General features: G+C 26.2%; 1 protein-coding gene across 2 annotated transcripts in view; it reads left to right on the top strand.

The window, feature by feature from the left end:
* LOC129983746 (ubiquitin carboxyl-terminal hydrolase 25-like) overlaps window positions 1-14,441 on the top strand; it is a 36,261-nt gene extending 21,820 nt beyond the window's left edge. Inside the window, exons 17-22 of one of the 2 annotated variants that reach the window (XM_056093356.1) lie at window positions 723-1,048; window positions 6,089-6,264; window positions 6,782-6,946; window positions 7,883-8,009; window positions 9,199-9,406; window positions 12,840-14,441. In XM_056093356.1, the coding sequence (XP_055949331.1) occupies window positions 723-1,048; window positions 6,089-6,264; window positions 6,782-6,946; window positions 7,883-8,009; window positions 9,199-9,406; window positions 12,840-13,021 (1,184 nt within the window). In that variant the 3' untranslated portion in view covers window positions 13,022-14,441. The remainder of the gene's footprint in view (window positions 1-722; window positions 1,049-6,088; window positions 6,265-6,781; window positions 6,947-7,882; window positions 8,010-9,198; window positions 9,407-12,839) is intronic. The other variant, XM_056093357.1, reaches the window with a different exon arrangement.
* The last annotated feature ends 4,301 nt before the right edge of the window (window positions 14,442-18,742 follow it).

An 18,742-nucleotide genomic window follows, 5' to 3' on the forward strand; every position in this document is an offset into this window, starting at 1 on the left:
CTAAAATGTGAAGTAAGCATCCTGTTATAGTTTGTATAAAATTACATGTAATAGTAGTCTTCATATGACTGCTATCAGTAAGTGCACTTTCATTGTGATCTTGGAGTCAACTTAGAGCCAAGTTTTTCTTTATTAACTGCAGAAATAAAAGCAGTAGATCACGTTAGTATTCTTCACCTAAGAATTTAGGAGTAATAGAAAGTAATGGCATATTTGAATGTAGGGGAAATAGTTGATTTCAATTAATCATTTGTAGTTTTATGTCTAAAATATTTAAGCCATTGGAATGTTTATTTTTTCTTCAATAAGAGTGTAAACTATTTAAAATTATTGATAAATATATTTACTTCTTATTGTTCTATGTTGATATAATATCCAGTCAAGCAGAAGAAAATTGAATTACTCTTTTGGACCTTTTTGAAATTTTTCAGTAGTAATTTTTTTATTTGAAAGATTGTCTCTGCCTTTTTTAAGTAATATTTATTTATTTTTATAAATAGGAAAATTGTATTTAAATTATAACACAATTAGCGGTTAAAAAAAACTAATTTTTTAAAATATTTTTTTATTGCTGGTTGTGTGATTTTATAATATTAAATAGATGTGATAATTATAAATATGAATTAAATATTATTTTATTCAATTTTTATGTAATATCTTACCTTGTATTATTAGCAGTCTAAAAGGTTTTATTTATAGAAATAAAATTTTTGTATTTTCAGTTTTGTATGACAGCACTAATACTTCTCGATTTGAAAACACTCAATTTGAACATACTATTCCACATGCTGATAAAAGAATGGAACATCAAGCTTCCCTCAAACGAGTGAATTTCACAGAATCTGACTGTCAAAGTGCTTCACTTTTCTCACATCTTGATGGAGATGTGTCACACTTTGAAAATATTTCTCCTCACAAGCAAAATACTGGACACTTTTTTAATGCTTTGAGTATGGAACATGCAGCTTTAGTTCATCGGCAGACATTGGGCCGTGTTGAGGCATTTCATCCAAAACCAAGTCAGACTGCACATCAAGCTTTTGATGAAGTAAGATACTATTTATAATCATTTTTTCTTCACTTAATAAAATAAAAGTATCTTCACTTTTTCATCTTTTTAGACAACTTCTTGAATGTCTGCTGAATCAGTTCATAAAATTTTTCCTATTGTTTTAACTTTAAAAAAAAAAAACCATCTCTTTTGCCTTTATTTTACTGTTAAATTGCATGTAGTCATCTTTTTTTTATTATTATTTATTTAAAATTTGAAAAAAAAAATAGTCTTTTTTTAATGAAATTAATTTTTTTTTACTAGCCATCAGTTTGAAGAGCTTTTTTCAGTTTGACAAAGCCATCTGCAATCTGTGTTTTATTTATACAGTTTTAAATTTCTGTGCTGAAAAAAAAAAATTGTCTGTGTTAGTGATTTTTTTTTTTTTAATAATAATTTGTAATAAAGGTGCATGATTTTTTTTCTATCAAGTTGTGGTTTTTTTTTATTTATTTAAGTTGATTTTTTGAATTAATAATATTTTTAATAACAAAATATTCTAATAGAATAAAAGTATTTCAGAGCTGTTTTGTATTTTTTTTCAATGTGTCCTTGAGTTTTAAACTTATCAAATTCATATTTCCAATATTCTAAAAGAAGTGTAGCATACATGTGTGTGGAGAATATTATTTCAATTTAATTATTGCAATTTGATCTAAAATTGTCTAATGGATGATTTTTAAATTTATGGAACTTAAGTATAAACGTATTAGCATCTTACAGTATAGGTAGATGAGTGCTGAAATTCATATTGACTTGTAAGAACTTTCTATTACCAGCTTTATTTTCTAATAATATATTTCCATTTGATTGGTGGAGATATTCAGGTGTAGTATGCAGCATTCTTTATTATCATACTCTACATTTCTCAAGCTTTATATTTTGATTGGTCTTGCTTTTATGAAGGACTGTATGAGGTTGCATTCATCTCACTTGGAATTAATTTTTGAAATATTTTAATACAGAAAAATAATTTTCTTTTGAGCACCTTTCTTTAAGACAGAGACTTAAGTCTTCTTAAGACTTAAAAGAAGTAGTAGAATGATATATATATCAAAGATATAATTAAATATTACCTTAAAAAGTATATAAAAATAAAACAAAATATTTCTTTTCATATCAGAGTCACCAAAATATCACTACTTATCTCTTAAACTCTTGCCATTTCCTTATTTGTGATAAAATAAAAATAACACCAAAAAACATTTCATGACATTTTATTAATGGTTTTTAGAACCTTAAGAATATATATATAAGTAATCGAGGGAGAAAATTTTCACATTTCTTTTGCAAAGAAGAGACAATTTTGTAGTTTCCGTAAAAATTAATGACAGTTATGCTAAAAGATCTTCTGTTTGCTTATTTTTCGTGTTGGCAAAGCATGTATGTTTACACACAATATACTTGCAATATTTTGCAGATAAATTAATCAGACATAAATTGTAAATTTCCATGCAATTAATAATTAGCTGCAATGAATATTTTATTGAATTCTGAAATCTTTATATCTCGTTTGATATGGATTTATGTTGAATATGTATAAAATGTAACCGCACTGGGATGTGAAAATTCTGTATATCAAAATAAAATCTTCCTGGTAATTATTAATAAAATTAGTCTCTCCTCCCCCCTTCTTTTTCCATGAAAAAATGGGTGATTATGTCCAATGACATCTCACATTTTAGTGCAGAAAAAGATATGTTGTATATCATTATATATCTATTTAAATTTTTTTAAATATAACCTAATAGGATACATCTGATCCATGGAATTGGTATTACAACAACTTTAAAAAAAGAAATTTTGCAAATATTTCAAAAATAGCCAACAAGGGACAAATCATTGAAAAATAATTTTTATTTATGGTAAAGAGTTTGCATATATGATTTAGTCAGCATTGTTTTTTTAGAGTATGTTAATGCACTTTTTTGACCCCCCAAAAAAGCATGTATTTTTTTCCCTCATGTTATAGTATAAATAACACCAAGTATCCTTGCATTCTTGTAATTACAGAATGATCATAAAGTATTTTGCTGATTAAAAAAATTTCTTGTAAAAAAACTATAATTTAATATATGATTATTTTGATTAATTGCAAAAACTTTCATGAAGTTTTTAATAAACTTACTTATATCAGTAAATCTCAATTTCAGCAATCTTGATATTTTAAAGAATGTAAAGGTGAAATTATAATTCTCGCCAAGTCTTGTTCTACATTTCACCTGTCATATTAAACACAGCATCTGTGATCCTAACTGATTGTGTTAATATCTTCAACTGGCATTGCAAATGCTTTGTTCTTCATGTGATCATAAAATTTATTTTGACAGGGTTCCACAAGCCTTAAAAAAGCTCTAAAAATATCCTAATGAAAAAAATCCTAAAAGGATCATAGTTTTTGTTTAAAGCCCCATCCCTCCCTCCAAAAAAAGCAATTTTTCTATTGAGAACTTAATTTTCAGGTCATGAAAAATAGAAAATTATGTTAATTTTGGTCTTTAAGAAGTTTGTTTTGTTGAAGTTTGATTGTTGAATACACAAAAAATAATGATTCAGTCTAGTAATAAATTTAGAAAGGAAGAGATAATTTTTGAGACAGTGAGATTCTAAAATGCATTGCTTACAGATCAACAAAGTGTGCATATTTCATTTGCTTTGAAAATTGCTCCATATTTGTTGTATAATTTTTTACTCAGTGTTGAAAATTATACTTTGTTAGTTGATGAATCATTAAATAAATCTGTACAAAGCAAACAGATGGACATATGAGAGATATTCTGGAACTCAAATTTCGCAAAAGCTGAAACAAGATATTTAACCTCTATTTTTATGTGTCATTCTGCAGCCGAAAATACCTAAAAAGCATGTAATGATGTGTCAAAAAAAAAAAAAAAATAGATCTGATAAACATTATATAAATTTCAATGGGTGGACCAACTGTTAAATTGAAATTCTTTAATGTGGTCCAAGAACAAATCAATGAACTGAGTTTCTAAACATAGGCAGTTGTGGTTTGAATATTTTAAATAATGCATTTAAAGTACGAAGTAGAGCAATTGAGTGAAATTCAGACAATATTTACAGCTTTGTAATGGTTGTTTAAAGATTCCCAGCACATAAATAATACTAAAATTTCTTTCACAAACCGAAGCCCTGCAAATTTTTCCTATAAAAAGCTAGAGAATGTGCCAGTTAGAGCATTAGAAATTTAGGAAGATATAAAAAATTTATCTAGAGTTCTGAAAAGAGAAAATTTCTGAAACCTAATTGTAAATCATAAAACATAATGCAGGCTGTTAAAGAAAAAAAAAAGGGACATGTGCTAAGATAAATCTTTCTTTCTTTGGCATTAAATATAGTATTATTTTTTAATTCTTTATCAATATAGACCCCTTATACTATTTTCTGCTGAAGATCTTGAAAAAAAAATTAATCATAGATTAACTGATACATTTAATGTTATGATAAAAGAGGTTTTGGAAATCATAATATTTATAAATTATCAAAATTTAATTCTGAAGACAAAGCAATTCTTGACCCTCTTTCTGAAATAAATCTTAGATTCACTGGAGACAAGATTTTGAAACAATATTTGTGATAAAGATATATATATATATTTTATATTGATCCAAGAAAAGTAACTTCAAATTGTTATGAGGTTGAAAAAAATATTGTCTCATTTACTGAAAATATGATGTATGGAAGAATATTAATGCAATTATATGTTAATTAAATTTAATTCTTTTCTAAGTAAAGTAGTAATACTGAATACTTTAAAATTTCTGAGATATGATCCATGAGAAACATTTTATTTATTTAACCATTATTTTAAAAAAATTGTGGGCTTCTTTGTGAGGGGGTAGTTAAAGATTAGATTGGGTTTAGATAAAGATTTTTAACAAATTGTGGAAAATAATGCAGAAGCTTTTAATGCTTTTCTATGGGTAAGCTGATGAGGAAAAGATTTGCTTGTAATAAAAGAATCGAAACCGAAAACCTAAAAGAAGTCTTTTATAGCTCAATGACATTTGATTATTTGAAAAAAATTCAAATTGCCTTGAAATCACAATGGGACTAAGATTACCTGCAACAGAAGCAAGACAAAAATATTTGGCTTACCTAAAACAGTAAATATCAAAAGAAACTAAATATGAAATATTTTTTTATTATTATTATTGAAATGAACTAAAAGTAAATGTGTACTTGCTGCAAAAGATAAAAATTTTATGTTCAACATTTTGTTGTTAACCTTAAAAAATAATTTGTTAATACATCAGATCATTATATTCCAAATTGCCTTAAAAATATTGAGAGTAACTTTAAAATGGTTTTAAATTTTTATGCAGGTAAAGAGTGGGAATCTTAATTGAATAATAATGGTTGATTTGGATTCATGAAACCAAATAATGCATTGAGCGTTTTTCTCCATTGAAGTTATTAATATTAGTTCAAATGTAAAATAACTATTTCTGTTGGATTAAAAAATAATAGAGACTGATTAATTCATAGTAAAAATTTTACAGTATTGTATTCAATGGGTCTTCAATTATTCTTCTGAAAAATTTTCACAAGTTGTTTTATGTATGGCATAATCTTCATATTTTCTACTAATTATGTATTGCTTGGAACTATTATTACTAATTAAATTTCTAGCAATAATTTAATAAAGTATTATAATATTTAATACTGACTTGACCTATCTGACCTTGGAAATTCTATCCTGTAGAGCCAGTTTCTTTTCAAACAATTGATGTAGGTTGTAAAACGAGTTATCACCAAGGATGCTTTACATCTTGCAACCCTTATTTGAAACAGAAACTGGCCCACCAGAATAGAATTTGCACGGCCGATTGGTAGGGATTAATAATGAAAAGGTTGATCATCTTAAAAGGCTAAATCAAATTTTGTCTGGAAAATTATTTAAAAAAAAAGCTTTTGTTGAAAAAGTTAAAATTTTGTTTGTAACTATAAATTAATGCATATGTGATCTTACATAAAGTATGAGTTTTGTAAAATCTAAAACAAGTTTTTATTTAGCTCCTGCGACAAGAAACAACTAATCTTCGTCGACTTTCAAGAATGCCCTTAGCTGATGACCTGCGTTTACAACATATAGGAATATACATAGTTTTAAATAGTACAGCGCCTGATGTTTATTTAACATGGTCAGTTTTAGAACAGTTTTTAGTTCCTGAATTGGATGAATTTCCTAAGTAAGTGCTCTTTTTATTATCTATGGCTTTATTTCAGGTATATAAGATTTTCTGATCTAATTCTTTATTGCTTACTTTTATATGACATTCTAATATTCATCTCTTCTTCAATAAATAGTTTTAAATGGAATGTACTCCTTTTAGAAATCAAATTTTGTGTGGTTATTATATTGTCATTGATATTTCCCTAGATTATAAGTAAATTCATTTACAATAGAGTGTAAATGACAAGAAGCCTTGTTGTTTTGTGAATTAATATAAATGAACTTTTTGAATGCTTACTTTATGTACATGCTACCCAAAAATGAATTTATGAAATAGCTGGCCAGAAATGATAATATGTATTAGTTTAAATGATTCAATAAAATAATCCACAATTTTGTTATAAGCTACTTTCATTAAAATTCCAGTTCTATTTGGCATGTTGCGTTTCTTAAACCGTGTTATAATTGTTTAAATTTTTTGTGAACTTGCATTCTGCTGTATGAAATACTAAAAAATTAATGTTTTCTTGTAGAGGGCGCATTGTGAAAGATGCAGCAGTCCAGAAACTTGAAGCATTTCGACAGTCACTGAAAGAAGATCATTTTTTGGCCTACAATAGGTGGCATCAGGAATACCAAATATTCCGTAAAGTTGTGGCTCTCTTTGTGAGTGGTGTCAGTAATTATCATGACAGTTGGTAAGTTTTTGTTATAAACTTTGTTGTATAATGAAATGAGATATTACATTTTTAAATAAATAAAAAAACTGAAGGATAATAGCATGAAATATGGACTGTACTTTTGCAGAATTTATTCAAATATATCTTTCTTGTTTAGTATCTTTTCTGCTCATTTCAAATATATGACTTTTTAATATTGTTTTATATGTCATTATATGTGACATTATTATTTTTTAATATGAGATATTATTCTTTTTTTTATGAAATGAAATAGTATAAATTGAATTATATGATTGATAAAAATATTCTTTCTTTTAAGCATCTTTAGTTTCAATCTCAATATGCACTTTTTTTTTTTTTTTAAACTCATCTTCCAGAATATACTAAGGAAATGAGTAATTAATGTCTGCATAATAATGTTGATAATATTATTTTTGTAAATTCATGATATACATATTTAAATGAATTTATATATTTTAAATGTACTCATTTGGTTAATATAAATAATAGTTGTTTATTAAAATTTGCATTTTTTTTAATGCAGTAATGTTTGAATTTTGTAACAATGCTCAAAGTTCAAAAGCAGAATTCTAAAAGCTTCATTATGCAAACACCAGTTATTCATTTTACTCTTTATGTAGTTGACTTGGACACTTTTTATCTTAAAAATTCTGTTGTTACTTTGAAGGAGGGTTGCAGAAATTGATTTAAAACAGTTTTAATAGTTTTAACAGTGAAACGTTTTTTTTTTTTTTTTTTTTTTTTTTTAATTTTGTGATAAAACTTCTTGAATTTAATCTTCATCTATCCGAAATGCCTTTCTAATTGCTTTATTTCAGAATACAGATTTCAACTGATATTTATTTGTGGTGAATCATATTCTTCTTTTAAAATGGGGTTAAATATTTTTATCTTAATTTTTATTCTTGCTTTTTTTTCCCCCCTAACTTCAAGTTACACTGCTGCTTTGGACATATTCATTCATTGCTGTCAGTTAAATACTACACTTTTGAAACTGCCTGGATCAAAAAGAGGCCTTGATCCCAGACTTCTTGAGCATTACAGAAGAATTTCATGCTTGGTAATATATTAAATTTCCTTTCTTTCTTTTTTTTTTTAATTGGATGACAAGATTTCCACTTTGTATGTTTTGGATTAAACATTCAGCCAGTATGCAGGTGATTTTTTTTACTACAACTACTGGACTGAAATCATTGAATTTGTGAATAAATAAAAGTTGGTGGGCTTTTTGATATCATTAAATATTTTTCTTTTTTATACAAATACAAATTTATAAATTCATTTTTTATTCTATTAGTAAAATTATTCTTCAGTTCTGATTTGTGTCTTGGTAGAACCCACTGGAAATTAACAAGTCATTTCATTCTTAAGACTCTGCTAGTGTGCATGTGTTTTTGTACTGCATCTTTCTGAATCTGACAAACAGTTCTAAGGTATGACTGGTCAGCTAAAAGTTGGTCTAGATGGACATGCATCATCTAGTGTGGGTTAATATATTTGCGATAAAAAGGGGGGAAATGTCTTACATAATGGAAGATTATCTGAAATTCAATAACTCAAAATGATGGGGTTTTTTTTCCCCTGAGCATTAAATTTGATTTTAATTAAAGGAGTAAAATTAACTTTTTACATTCAATTAAGAACATATTGTGTAGTAAGTGAAGAATAAAAAATAAAGCAGTATAATTTTAAGGATATGAGATACATTAGGAAAAGTTATTGAAATTTCTTTAAAAACCTGAAAAGTCGAGTAAAAGTCGGAGAAATTCAAACAGCAAAAGTTATGACCATCCTACCCAGTCACTGCATGTGCTGCATATTCTGGTTTACTATGCATAGTAGTCAAGTCATTGTTTTTCTTTGATATTAATAATTACTTTAAAAGCACTAAGTATTAGACTATTTTAATGTTTACAGAAATGCTAAATTGCAGTTTAATTCCCTAATCTATTCCAGAATATGATTACCTTGAAATTCAGTTTTACTAATAAAAGTCTGTTCACATAACCAAAAAAAAAAAGTTTTATTTTTTGAAATTTGCATTTGTTTTATTTTATATTGGTGTAATTCAAAAATTTAAATTATAATTTGCTTATTGAGAAAATTTCTGTCAATGTTGTAACAAGTAAGTTTTTCCTTGTTACTATTTTTGTGTGCTCGTTGTTTGTTGGGTCTACGTCTTCATAGGTATCACTTTAAAATGAATTTTTTTAGCTAAATTTCTAATGCTTTCACAAATTATTTTTCAGAAATTAAATGAATCTGTTGCAAATCAATTTGAAAAATCATCTGATCTTAAAAAGGCTTTAGATGCATTGTGTCTAGCATATGAGTATATTCTTCCAAGCATGGAGTTCCTTGCTGCTCAAGATGCTTCTGAATGTGATATTGAAGTAGCTGAAAAAATTCGGAATCGTTGGTGCTCAATGCTGGGTATAGACTTAGCAAGTAAGCAAAGTATGAGAATTGTTTCTACTAATCCTAAAACTATATTTAGAAATTCATTGTATGCTTTTGCCATTAATATCTGTTTTATATGAGTAGTTTTGGTGCATGCTTCTCATTATTATTGATGATTTATTTATGCTTAATACTAACATGTTTTAACTGTAAAAGTTTTGTAACTAACTTAGGCTGAAAATCAGTGTATTACTTTATTATTAATTTTTCAATTAGGGATTTCATCAAATTAAATTCATATTTAAAAATGTAATATTATTTTAAATAAAAGCAGCAAATCAAATTAGTAAAATAACATTCTATTAACATAAATGTTTTGAATAGTAAGGAAATTTATATCCATTATTATGTTTTCTTAATGTATGCTTAATTGCTTTTCATAAATATTCTCAAATAATGCTTGTTAAGGCAAAAGTTCTGACTCAGTTCAAAATAGGTTCATACCCATGAATTTTTTTTATTCCTGGTAATTATTGGCTGAAGTCTCAGATATATGTTTAATTGTTGAATGCCAAAATTAATGAAGAATATTTAAAATCTTCAAGATACCTTTTTAATTACATTTTTCAGTCTGTTTTACTTATTTCTTTTTCTCTACAAATACCCATTCAGGGTTGCCATGATAGCGGGAGAACCAGGAAAATACAGAGAATTTAAAAATCATGTAAAAAACAGGGGAAAATGCAAGGAATTTAGAAAGAAATTTTCATTAAAAAATGGGAAAGTACAGGAAATTTTATTTTTTTAATCTAAAAAATGTCAATTTCTTTGAACATTTCTAGAATAAAATATCACCATAGCTCCAAAAACAAAACAATGCAATTTATGACTGTTAAATTGTGGAAACTTATCCCTTTTCTACTCACACCCCGTTTCTTCTGCATAGCCTCAGTCTAATATCCAAAACTGAGAAAAGAGTTTAAAAAGTATTGGAATAGTGACTCCAATCTGCTTGAATACTAATAAGCCTTCTGAAACTGAAAAATGGATTTTTTAGTGGAGTGCTTTATATTTGTAAAGAATATTACTCTTTTTTTTTTTTTCCCATGCAAACATTTTCTCTTTTAAAAGCTACATCCTGTTTAAATCAGTGTATTTTGAAAAATGTATCTATGTAAAAGGAGAATGATTGATTTGCTTCAGCTTCATCATTCCAACAGATAAATTTCCCCTGCATGTTCAGTATGTGCAAAGATCCAATTTGAGATTTTCCTGGGGAAAAACTCTAAAAAGTGAATACAAAGAACAGCTCAGTTCATTTAATGAAGAAATTGGTTTAAATGTTTTCTAATCTATAGTTTTGAGATCCTAAGAAATTTATGATTTGAAAGGGTTTTAAAAATAATCTTCCTTTTTTCATATAGGGATGTAGCTGTGGAAAGAGGATTTAGTATTAGCAGCAAGGATATACCTCTTGAAAATATGAAAATATAAAAATTCTTCATATGCCTCTTGAAAATTAATTGGTCTTAGAACCGTGTCTTGAGATGCTGTAGATCTTTTATGGAGATGTCTTAAATGTTCTGTTTTCAGCAGATTTGCTTCAGTCTACAAAATTAACTCATGAGGTGTTATGAAGAATTAGGGGAGTAGAAGAAAATTCAGAGAAAAGAAAAACAGTCCAGCAAACACAAAGCAGCTTTACAAATTAAATTCTTGCAAAAGAAAAAATGAAACTGATTATTAAAAAACCTACAATCTGTGCAAGAAAATAATACTTAAATATATAAAATGTTTTGTTGCACCTTTTATTTAGTAATTGTTAAATGTATCATATCATAATAGCCGGAATGTTATTTTCTGTTTTATTTCACCCAGGTCTTTGTGTGTCTTTAAATTAGAGAACATGAGAATATATGTATATAAATTATATTTCCTTAACATGTGAATTTTGCCTTTCTAGATTCTAGGCAATAAATGAAGTGTGTGTGTATGTAAACATTCATTTAATGTACTATTATTTTAGTTATTGGTGTGTTGTTGCTTACATCTCCTTGCCTTTTTCACTTACAAGAACTGAGGGGGATATTGTTATTATTTTATAACTTGCAGAAGATTGCTGTTCATTCATTTCTTCTTATACTACATATGCATAAAGAAAAAAATTTATCTAAATTGCAAAAAAAAAAAAAAAAAAAAAATAATTTGCAAGATCCATTGATTAATCTTTTGATAACTATACTCATGTAGATAAATTATTTGTATGGTAGAAGAATACATTGTTATAGGGAGAGGGAGCTCATTAGCAGTGAATTAAGAAAAATAAATAGGATATGTCTGATGAAATGCAAAATCCAAATTGAATGGAGCACAAATTCATAATACAGTGAACGTTACTTAATAGGATCATGTTTAATCTTATCATTTGCTTTATATTATCAAAATCCTGTTGTCTCAAAGTGTACTTAAGTATATCCGTTTAGTATAGTAAATACATCATTTAATTTTATCAGTTTGAAGAATTGATTAATCCTTCACTTTAATTACCAATTGATATCAGTGGAATTTCTTGCTGCACTTGTAAAGTTAAAATCTGGGACTCATTTTATTTATTTATTTATTGATTTTTCCCTAAGAGTTTCCCAAGATAATAGTTTTCTTATTATCTTGTCTATTCTGGGTTGGTTGGAAAGAACAGTTATGTTGCCAGATCTGGCTTAAAATTATTGGAACAACCTGCCATTATATTATGAAGGCAATTTTGAATTTATTTGCTATTTTGAATTTTGAACGCTAATTTTGAATGCTAAAAACGAAACTGTTGACATTGAAGAAAAACCTCCAATAAATGCCAAATTCTTTATTCAAAAATTTTTTAAAAAATGGTACATGAACCATACATAAATGAACTGCTAAAAATAATTGTTAATAAGCAACAATTGGTGATTTTTTGAATTATTATTTTTGAAATAAATTATAAATAGCCTTTGTGCTAGTTTTTCTTTCCATTTCACTTGATTTAATAAAAATATAGTAGATTTTACCTAATTCTATTATTGTTATCAGTCGGTGTTATCAAAATGCATAAAACCTGTAGTAACCACATTAAGCAGCAGCTATTTTAACACATTGTAGTTATAGTAATAAAAAATAGATACCAAATGGTATCAAGAAGAAAATCTGGGCAATATGTATAACATGTTGCTGAAATTTTTGAGCATGTTAAGTATTTTCTTCAAATCTTTGCTATATTCTTTTCCTGTACTTGATTCTTTTGTAAGCAGTCACATTTTATGCTTCTAACATCATGTTCTATTGTTTCTTTTTATATATAATTTTGATATGATTAATAATTTCTAGAAGTTTAATTATTGAATTCTACATCCTTCTCTTAATTGATTGATGAGTTTTTCACCTCTTTCCTTGCTAAAAAATTCAGATGAGTAAGATTTTAAAATTTTAGACTTATTGGTTATTTTTTTAATACTAGGTACAAAGCAAGAAAAGTTGCAAGACTTTCTTAGCAAACTTTTGGATCCTTCAAACGACCTGCCAAAGTCACGCCCTGCACCTGCCAAAAAGCGAATTTATAACTTAGAAAAGGCATACCGAGAAGCTCTTGATATGGCTATCAAATCTGGTGAATATGAAGCTGCCCAAGTTGCAAAGTGAAACATGCTTAACAAGTTTTATTTAAAAAACAAACAAGCAGGTTGTTTTGAGACAATTTTCTAGCTTGGAGGATGGCATCCTCTCTGGCCTTGCTTTAAAAACTGAAATAAAAAAGAAATAAATAAAAATATCGAGAGAAAGCATCATTTTTTTTATAATGCTCTTTAAAAACACTGACCTGTTAAATCTTCACAAAAATGGAATTACTGAATACATTGTGATATCTACATGAAAGAAATTGTTGCAAAGATGTAAATCCCAAACTTGTTTGTTAAATGTGAAAAATTGTTATCAGTGCAGGGATGGACTTGGTTTGTATAAAATATTTTCTTTACTAAGTCAGCCACGTGGGAGTATGCTTTTTTGTGGAAGAAAGATGCAAGACCTTTAATTTCATGATGCTTTTAACTGTGATTTTTGTTCATGTTTGTGATATGCATAGTCATATAAATAGTAAACTGAAAAGCAGTGCAGTTGAGGTTCTTCCTCTGTTTACAGTGACCATTTTGTATGCTTCTACCTTCAGATATCTTAAACGCAGATCTTGTCTGCCTTGTATTGTAAATAAAATGGCATTCATCAGACATTTTCACTGAACATATACTATTGATACTTCCATAAATCTTAAATTATGGCTTTCATATCCTCTATTTTATGCTTTTTGTGTTTAAGAATAAAATATTAATATATTTTAGATTTGTTATCTGTAATTTTGCAAAAAAAAAAAAAAGAGAATTATTTTTACTTATTTTTGCATTCAAATTTTTTAACAAAGATATATCAGTTTAAGATAACATTAACCTTTAAGTGGAGGTAAAATCATGTCCTAAATTTATTGCTTCAATACAAAGCTTTTTTTTTTTTTTTTTTTTTTTTTTTACTTGAATTGTTAAAAAAGGAAGAATTTTTTCATTGCCAAAAAAAAAATATTACTGTATATATAAATATTATAATTATTTCTAGTACTCACATAAAAAAATTATTACTTTTATGAAATTTCTGTAATTGCAACCATTATTGCTCATACATGATCTCTATGGTAAAATATATTGCAATAGAGTTTAAACCAAATGGATTTATTGCTGTTATGACATGTGATATATCATTTGGTTTTGAAATTAAGATATGTCAAATAAAAGTATGCATTTCCAGATTACTCATTTTACTCTGTAAATTTATTTACATGAAAATTGTTATACAAAAATCCCTTAATTCATGTGATAAAAATTTAAACACAATTACTGTCCTATATGCATAATTCTTCAATCATCACTGCTAACTTTTTAAATACAAAATTGTATTTTAGTTCCAACAATGATGAGCTATTCCTCTCCTCTTCCTACCTGAAGTAAAAATTTGTGTTCAAAAGAAATTGTACAATGTGAATATTTATGTTTGATAAATTTAAAATACTTTTGCATATCTCATATGCTTTTTAGTTTTTTTTTAATTCACCCTTTTATTTTTCACGTCAAAAATTCTTTATTGCAAATTTTATTTAAAAAAATAGAGTTTGATGCTCTAAACGGTATTACAATTTGCATGCTATTAAAAAATTTCAAGCTAAATTTTATCAAAAAAATAATTTAAAGCACTTTACTTTCTTAAATTCTTATCATTAGAGTTGGAATTTCAATTTCAATTATTCTCATCCAGACTTTTATGTATTATAAACATTTATCTTATTAAATCTTTATTTTTTATACAAAATAAAGAAAAAACATCTACAAATTCTAGCAATTGATGTAATATTTGTCATAAAATAAGTTATGAAAAGGAAGAAAAATGGCAGATGTTCAAGAAGTTTAAATTGAAGTAGGAATTTTTCATTGGAAATTTTTACTCTCTAAAAATTATGAAGTATAGAATTTTTCATTGAATTTATGAGTTCATTTTTGAGTTACTTAATATAACAATTATAATTGTTTCAGATAATTCCCCACCCACCCAAATATTTTTAGAACAAAAAGTATCAAAATGATACATTATCTAGAAAAGTACTTAATTAAAGGCATCCAAACACAAAGAATTAACTTTAATGACATTCTGAATTAAGGATAGAGAGGTGGGTTATTTTAATTTATTATTTGTTATCATAATCATAAAAATTATGAATAAATTCTTGGAGGAAAAAAAATAGGAAAATATTATTATATATCTATTTATTTGGTTTGGCTGCTGGTTTCAAAACACCATGGAACTACTGAGCATAAGTGAAGAAAATATTTTCATAGATGCCTATTTACAAGAAACTACTTTATATTATTTTTGTCTGAGAAAAATGGATAAGGACGGAATGAATTCAGTATCTGCATTCAATCTGTTTCATTTGAAAGGTTATCATCATATAAATATCATTTAGTTGAGTCTGTAATGGATTAATTAATTTATTTACTTAATAACAATCATTATTACAATTTCATTATGAATGCATTTGAAATACAGTATACATATGAATAATGGTATTATAATTTTTTTTCAAAATAATGTTTAGTTTTTTTTTTTTTTTTTTTTTTTTTTAATCCCACAAAATGCTTATTTATATATATATATATTGTGATGTTTCATTATTTTTGCAGGTGTTTTTTGAATGCCTGTTTCATTCAGAATGTATGTTCAAATTTCAAAGTTGCATAAACTGTATTTTTTTAATGTTTTGTCAATTCATTGGTACTTTAAAAAATATTTCTTCCAAAACAATCTTTTGATCTCGTATCTAAGAATAAAATACACCCAAACCTATAAAATGCATAAGTTAATTTTGTGAATTTGTAATTTAGTTTTTTTCTATATAAATTAATAAAAATTAGCAGTTACACTAATAATTTTTAATGGAATAATTTTTTTTTTCAAACTGCAAATTTGAGGAAAATTTCCTATATTTTCACATTTCTTCTTTTTGTCTCATTCACCTTATATAAGAATCTTAATAGTTCAACAAGTGTACTCAGAAAGTAAAATTGAAGCAGTATGCCAGGATTAATAATATTTAAATAATTGTGTAAAATGACTTTTATTCTTAATCTTTATGAAATCAATATTATCAATTCAACTTTCATTTATGAAAAAATGATTTCATTTACTATGAGAATGTCACTTTTAGAACATCCTTTTCTAATGCATTTGTTTCTCTAGCCCCTGTTGTTGTTGTTTTTCCCCCATATAAAAACATCATTTTTTAGGAACATAACCTTTTTGCAGTACCAGCTCATTCCAATAATCATGATTTTCGGACATAATTTTGATTGGCTAATTTATGACTGGCATGGTGTGTGCGCCCACTAAGAATTATGTAAAAGTATTACATCATATGGCATTCATAGAATTTTATTTCTTGTGTTCCGGTCCAACATGATTAGTCTGCCAACTTGCTTCAACTATTGTCTAAAATGCATAGTTATTTTTAGCTCGAGGAAATTTTGTCACTGCATGGTGATTGTCATTTTTATCTTTTTGGAAATCATCCCAATCATTTTGGAAAAGACCCTATTTTATTTTTAAAAAATTAATTTCTCTAAAAGAATTTCTTTTGTCTCTTCTCTTAAATACTGAATACAAATTTTGTAATATTTAAAGGGGAAAATTGGAACACTGAAACTATGTTTAATATCACATATAACAAAGAAATTGAAAAGCATCAGCTGTTTTTTTTTTGTTTGTTTGTTTGTTTGTTTTTCAGTTTGAAATACTGGTAACTATTTTTATAAATCTTTCTACTGTTTGGCCAAAATTAAATGATTTCTTTTATATATTCCAGAACCCCAGATTTACTTTCATTGTAATATTTGTTAATGGATATAAAAAGTTTCAATTATACGAAACCTTTAAAGAGTATTTTTATGCTGGTTGATATTCCTTGAAACTACTTCAAAATTTTATTTATTTCTGTAGCTCAGAATGTTCCTTTAAAATAATCTTTTAATAGAATGACTGCCATGTTTATTTCTCTCAATGCATTAATTTAATTCAATAATTATTAATTGTATTTTTCTTCTGTTTAAATCTGCATTGAAATTAACGCTATAGATTCGTAATTAATTATATTTTTTGTGTAAAAATCAGAACTACTTAGAACTTGTTTGAAATAGTCTAATGGATCTGACATCTGCTTACGTCAGAAAGTTAATATATTAACAAATCAAAAATCTTGATCATTGACTTCTCTGTGTGAGCATGCAATCTATATTTATACAGGCATTGCATAAAAATCCCCTCCTCCAGAACCATAAATATACATATCTATGGAGGGATTAATTATTATCCTCTTCTCTTCATTTATTAATAAGAATGTTCCTGAATAATAAAAATTAATCAAATATGAGTTTAAGATATGATAAAGATGTTTATTTTTAGATATATCTATTGGCAAACAGTCTGTTCAGGAATATAAAACTTTATAATATTTTTGAAAATGTAACACTTATACAACCAGTGGTATCAGTAAATAATATTGATGCAACTACAGTTAGCATTATGTAATAGCGGTTACATAATGCTAACTGTCTTCAATCTTTGGGAACCCATCTCAAGAAAAGGCAGTAGTAGAATATGTGTATGTTGTAACACTCTTCCTTTTTTTAAAGGTTTTACAACCCAAAAGGCTAAAGTGTCCTTTTTGAGTAATAATGATAATACAGACTTACCTCAAATATATAAAGAGGCCCTATACTGCCAAGTTATACCACTGATATTAATTTATCATTCTTAAAACGGTGAAGAATATTAAAAATTGCACCTGCATTTATTTGCACTTTTTTCAGACATCTAATATTCTTCATTCTTTTACATCTGCTTTGACCTACCCTAGTTCTTATTTTAAAATGTTGAGGGATAAACATGCAAAATATAGCATATTTCAATTTCTATAAATTCCTTATTATGTATTAGTATTCTTATTACTTTATTTCATTCTTAAAGCAGATATTTAATTTGGAAGATATTCTTTACAAAAACTTTTTATTGATTAGAATCATATACAACTGAGATCAAAAAAGAATTTAGGTCGGTTTTTCCTTTAAAAATTATAATTCTTCTTGGATCAATACTAGAATTACAATAAAAATCTTTTTAAAGCTTCACTCAATACACAGAATTTTGAGATAATTTTTTTTTTCACTTAAACAGAAAATCTCACCTAAAAGTAATATAAAATACTAATTTATTAAGTATAAAATAAAAGCCTGGACATCTTGTTAAATGAACTTAAGTTATCTACATTTTTCTTATTACATTGATGAAATAACATCTTGTATTGAATTTGCAATAAAGTTAGTATATTTAGTGTAAAAATCAGAAAATATTTATTTGAAGATTTTATTTACCAGTTAATTTTAATATATAAATATAGAATAATATAAAAATTGGCAAAATTGCATATTTAAGATAAAGAAAAATTCATAAACCTTAGAAGTGTATTAAAATAGATTAGTTGAAGAAAAAAAGTCCAAAATTTTATTTTTCACTTTAATAGTTATAGTAAAACATAATATATTTTCATTATTTATTGAACTAAATTATTTTCTATATCAAAATAATTCTATTTTTATTTTTGTTCACTCTTTTATAATAAATTTTGGTTTTAAATTAATCTTATAATTGATTTATATTAATAGTAAGTTTTAGAATTATGAGAGTCCAATGTCTTTTTTTGGTTAGTCTCACATTTCATGAGAATTATGTGTATTTGAATTATTTAAATATTTCTGGTTTCAAATAATGTTA

The sequence above is a fragment of the Argiope bruennichi genome, chromosome 9 (genome assembly GCF_947563725.1).
Source record: "Argiope bruennichi chromosome 9, qqArgBrue1.1, whole genome shotgun sequence".
NCBI lineage: Eukaryota > Metazoa > Arthropoda > Arachnida > Araneae > Araneidae > Argiope > Argiope bruennichi.